Source organism: Drosophila guanche, unplaced genomic scaffold (assembly GCF_900245975.1).
Source record: "Drosophila guanche unplaced genomic scaffold, DGUA_6, whole genome shotgun sequence".
NCBI classification, from domain to species: domain Eukaryota; kingdom Metazoa; phylum Arthropoda; class Insecta; order Diptera; family Drosophilidae; genus Drosophila; species Drosophila guanche.
This window is the reverse complement of record NW_022995827.1, coordinates 13733-18955: the sequence shown is the minus strand read 5'-3', so window position 1 is coordinate 18955 and position 5223 is coordinate 13733. Positions and strand designations below refer to the sequence as shown.

The following is a 5223-nucleotide window of genomic DNA, read 5'->3' as shown; positions in this document are numbered from 1 at the left end:
TAATATTTACTTTATTTAATTTTATATTATTTGCTAATTTAATATCTATGATACCTTATTCTTTTGCTATATCTGCTCAATTAGTTGCTATAGTTTCATTAAGTTTAAGTTTATGAATAGGTGTTACTTTATTAGGTTTATCTAGACATGGTTTAGTTTTCTTTTCATTATTTGTGCCTAGTGGTACACCTTTAGCTTTAGTACCTGTTTTAGTTTTAATTGAAACATTATCATATAGTTCTAGAGCTATATCTTTAGGTTTACGTTTATCAGCTAATGTTTTATCTGGTCACTTATTAATGTTAATATTAGGTTCATTAATCTTTAATTTAATGTCTACTTCTATTATTGGTTTCGTTAGTGGTTTCATACCTATGTTAGGTGTTGTTGCTATCGTTATCTTAGAATTTGCTATCTCTATGATACAAGCTTATGTATTCTGTATCTTATTCTCAGGTTACATTAAAGATGCTTTAGATTTACATTAATATTTAACATATTAAACACCCTATCCCAGGTTATACCTGGATATTATTTATTCATTATTTCATTTATTTATTTATAAAATAATATATTATTTTAATATTTTCCCCCCCCCTTACTTTTATAATAAGTAAAGAGGAAGAAATATATATAAACATATATTATATATAAACATATATAATATATATTATAAATGAATAAATAAATTATAAATATATAATGCCCAACGCAGTCGCGTTGGGGATCCTCTGGGCTTCGCCCGGGAATTAAGCACCTCATCAGTACATAACGATATAAATAAATAATCAAATAACATCTAAAACATGTAAGTATAAGATAGTAGTTTCAGCACCAACATGAGAAGTATTAGTGAAATCATAATTATAAACTCTAATAGTACATATAGCTAACATTATAACTAACATAACCATATGTATACCATGTAAACCAGTAGTACTAAAGAAAGTAGAACCATAAACACTATCAGTAATAGTAAATGTAGCAAAAGAATATTCTAAAGCTTGACAGAAAACAAATAATAATATTAATAATGTACTATATATGAAACCATATAAAGTATTTTTACGGTCACCATTAATTAAAGCATGATGTCCATAAGTTATAGTAACACCTGATGCTAATAAAATTATAGTATTTAATAAAGGTAATTCAGCAGCTGATATAGCTTCGATACCTGCAGGAGGTCACATCATACCTAATTCAACACTAGGACTTAAAGCAGAGTGTAAATAAGCTCAGAATAAAGAAGCAAATATTAAGATCTCACTTAAAACAAATAATAAGAAACCTTGGTTTAAACCTCTTTTAACAGCTACAGTATGGTCACCTAAATAAGTTGACTCAGCAATTATATCTTTAAATCATAATGTCATACTATATAAAACAGTAATTATTGTTATAATTAAGAAATAATTATTATTCATATATCCATGTGATGATAATGCTATTGTTATCATAGCATTCATAACACTAAATGAAGTAAATATTGGTCAAGGTGAAGGTCCTACTAAATGAAATGGATGTAATTGTATATATCCTCTAATATTATTTGTCATTTTTATTTTTATATTAAATTTTTACTTTTTTATATTTTATATCCTTATATTATCTTTATATTATATTGAGTTAAATTGGAATCGAACCAATATTGATTGCTTAAAAGGCAATAGTCTTAACCTTTAGACGATTAACTCTTTAAATCTAATCACTCTATATATATATATATCCCTATCTATATATTATTCAGATTTAATAGGGAAAAAGAATAAAAATCTTATTAAAAATTGCCTACGTCGAGAATCGAACTCGCATCAATCGCGCTTCAAGCGATTGCTTTAACCAATTAAGCTACAAAGGCATATATATATATTAAATAATATAATATATAAGATATTTTTCTTTTTCCTCCAAACAATAATATAGGAAAATTATATATATATTTAATATACAAGAGTAAGCAGAATCGAACTACTATCACATGTGTTGAAGACACGAGCTTTACCATTAAGCTATACTCTTTAATAGACTATGTAGGAATTGAACCTACGGCCCAGATGTGTAAGATCTATGATTTAACCACTAATCGAATAGTCTATATTATTATATGTTCTGTTGGGATTCGAACCCAAATAATTACTTTAGAAGAGTAATGTTCTACCTTTAAACTACAAAACATATCTTACCTTACCTTATATATAAAATATTATATTAAATATATATATATAATCCTTTTCTATTAGTAAAGAAAAATATAATAATACAAAATAATTTATTATTTTCAATAGAAGATCTTTTGTGCGAATTCGTTAGATATTCTTAATCTCCCTCTTTACATTGTAAAGAGGGAATATTTAATTTTATTAAATATATTATATTAATAATATAATATATAATTCCCGGGCGTAGCCAGGGGATCACCCAGCGCGATTGCGCTGGGGATTTTCATATACCCCTCTTTTATAATATGGCCGGACAAAGTCGGATTATATTCCCTGAACGTAATCCGAGGAATATTATTATTAAGGGGGGTAAAAGTGTATTAATATATATACATAAATATATATATATATAAAGGAATAAATAAATAAAAGTAATAAATCCCGATCAGGTTCCCCTAACCGAACCGTATTTCAACTTACAACAGGTCACTTATAAACGAACCTAAAAATAAACTTTTCAGGAAAGTAAAAATTTCTTGCTGTTGATGAGTGGTTAGTACGAAGTAGTATTAAATTTCACCGTAACTCTCTAGTTTACGATTACTGGCAATTCCTCCTTCATATAGTTGAATTTCAAACTATAATCCATGAAAGATAAAAATCATAATCTTATTGTTTAATAATAATAAATATTTAAATATAAATTTATATAATTGTCAATAACATCGTAACACGTCTATAGCCCATCTCATTAGGGTCATCATGATTAGTCTTCGCCCTTGACTTCCTATTATTTGTAAAAAATACTTTATAATATATAAATATATTATTAAGGATTGTGTTCATTATATAACTTAATATAATACCTCATGGCATGAACTGACGACAACGATGTAACGCCTGTTAATAATTCAAGAGATGGTAAGGTTTTAGGAGGATCATCCAATTAAACAACATGTTCCACTGCTTAAGACTACAACCGTCTAATGTCTTGTATTTCACCCTTGCGAGCGTACTATTCAGGCGGAATACTTTACATTTTAATTATTCTTAACTTATAAATAAGTTATTATAGTATTCATAGTTCACTGCTACGACTAAATGGGTATCGAATCCATGTCGCAAACGTAGCCTTCATCTCACAACGTCAATAAATATTCAGTTATTTCTTTGCTGTTATAATATTTTCATAGTATTTCATCCCTTAAATATTATTTCATATAACCTATTTTATTTATTCTAGTTAAAATATTTTAACCGTACTACTGATTCTTTAAGCCTTTCTGATTAATGCTTGCCCACCATGTCTAACCGCAGCTGCTGGCACACGTTTTGGTCAGGACTCTTTCTTATATATATCATTATTATACATAATTAGAAGTTTATTGTTAACCTTTTATTATTTATTTATATCCGGGCTATGCCCGGTAATAATATTAATATCCTTCTCGTAGATAGCTTGATCAGTCGTTAGACCATTGTCAAATATTCCTCACTGCTGCTCTTAATAAGAGAAAGGGTTATCCCTTTTGTGACCGTTCTGACCTTAATCATCGGCTCCAGTTCTATGGCTAGATTTTAATCTAATACCTACATCTGATTATATATTTATTTTATTTCATATATATTTTCACTCACCTGAACGCTATACTATATTTATATACCTAAATATATATTTATATTATAACTCGCATGTGTTATGCCTCTACATAGCATTTAATCTGAACCAACATCATGTTCTCATATTTTATTTTAATTTTCTCTTTTATTCTTGAATTACTCAGAATTGAACTGAGATACATCCATTATGAGTGGACTGCTCTACCATTGAGCTATAATTCATTATTATCCTAAAGGATTAAGAATAGGAAAATTAATTTTAATTCCCTATTCTTCATATATTTGTAATACTCTATTCCTTTTAATTAAAGAAAATTGAGCAATATATTCATTATATACTCTTTATATATATAATAATATATATATATTACCTTTATAATTAATAAAATCTTTATTTTTAAACTATCTCAGAAAGGGTATATATATATTGCAGTAGATAGATTCGAACTACCAAATCAAAGACATGAGCATTGTATGTTACCTATTACATTATACTGCTTACCTTTTTAAGAGTATATTTTATATAATATAAGTAATATTCCCCGGATGTAATCCTGGGGGATATAGCCGGACTCAGTCCGGCCATATTATAATTAACAAGCTACACTTATAAATAACTAACTCATATGAGTTAGCTATTTAATAAAAATATACATAAAACATATATATATAGAATATATATTAAATATATTTAAATATCCAGCGAAACTGCGCTGGGGAAAATTTTAAGTGTATCTCGGGGATAAATGAATATATATGGTAAATTTATTATAAAATTAAACTGCGTATAATAATAAGAATGATATCATTAAACAGAATAATCCACAAGCTTCTGCTAAAGCGAATCCTAAGATAGCTTGTGGGAATAATGTAGCACGTAATGAAGGGTTACGTGAAGTACCGTTAATTAAAGCTACGAAAACTAAAGCGATTCCTATAGCTGCTCCTCCTAATCCTAATGTAGCTATTGAAGCTCCGATGTATTTTGCTGCTAATGCTAATTGCATATTTATTATATTATATATCTTCTTATATTTATTATATTTATATTTACTTCACCTATATTTATAAAAATAAATATTAAATAATAATCCCCCCCCCCAGCGCAACTGCGCTGGGCATTAATATTTATACCTCTTTTAGACGATATTCAAAATAATTATTTTATTATATTCAATATAGTTGCACAAGAGGTTCTCTGAGCGTAGTTAGAGAATGAATAAATAAAAGTTAGATAATATAATTTTATCTAGGGTGTGTTAAAACTAGTAACTCACTGAAAGTGTGATACTCAGCTGGTCTGCTTAAGAATAATTCTAAATCTGAATCTCTAACAGTTCTTGTTAAGTTAGCTTATAAGAAATCATGTGTAACTTAGATATCAATATCTTCATTTTCATCATTTTCTCATTGTATTAAATCACATTTGAATCCAACTACA

General features: G+C 27.5%; 1 protein-coding gene and 2 non-coding genes across 3 annotated transcripts in view; all 3 read right to left on the bottom strand.

The window, feature by feature from the left end:
* Positions 1–1788: 1788 nt before the first annotated feature.
* Trnaf-gaa lies at positions 1789–1861 on the bottom strand. Its single transcript has one exon. It is a non-coding gene; the product is annotated as a tRNA-Phe (tRNA).
* Positions 1862–3933: 2072 nt separating this feature from the next.
* Trnam-cau lies at positions 3934–4004 on the bottom strand. The gene has a single exon. It is a non-coding gene; the product is annotated as a tRNA-Met (tRNA).
* A 158-nt stretch (positions 4005–4162) lies between these two features.
* The window catches only part of LOC117591604 (NADH-ubiquinone oxidoreductase chain 5-like), a gene marked incomplete at both ends in the record, with an annotated part of 6724 nt that continues 5663 nt past the window's right edge, over positions 4163–5223 (bottom strand). The window contains 1 exon segment of the mRNA XM_034284917.1: positions 4163–4188. Coding sequence (XP_034140808.1) covers positions 4163–4188 — 26 coding nt within the window.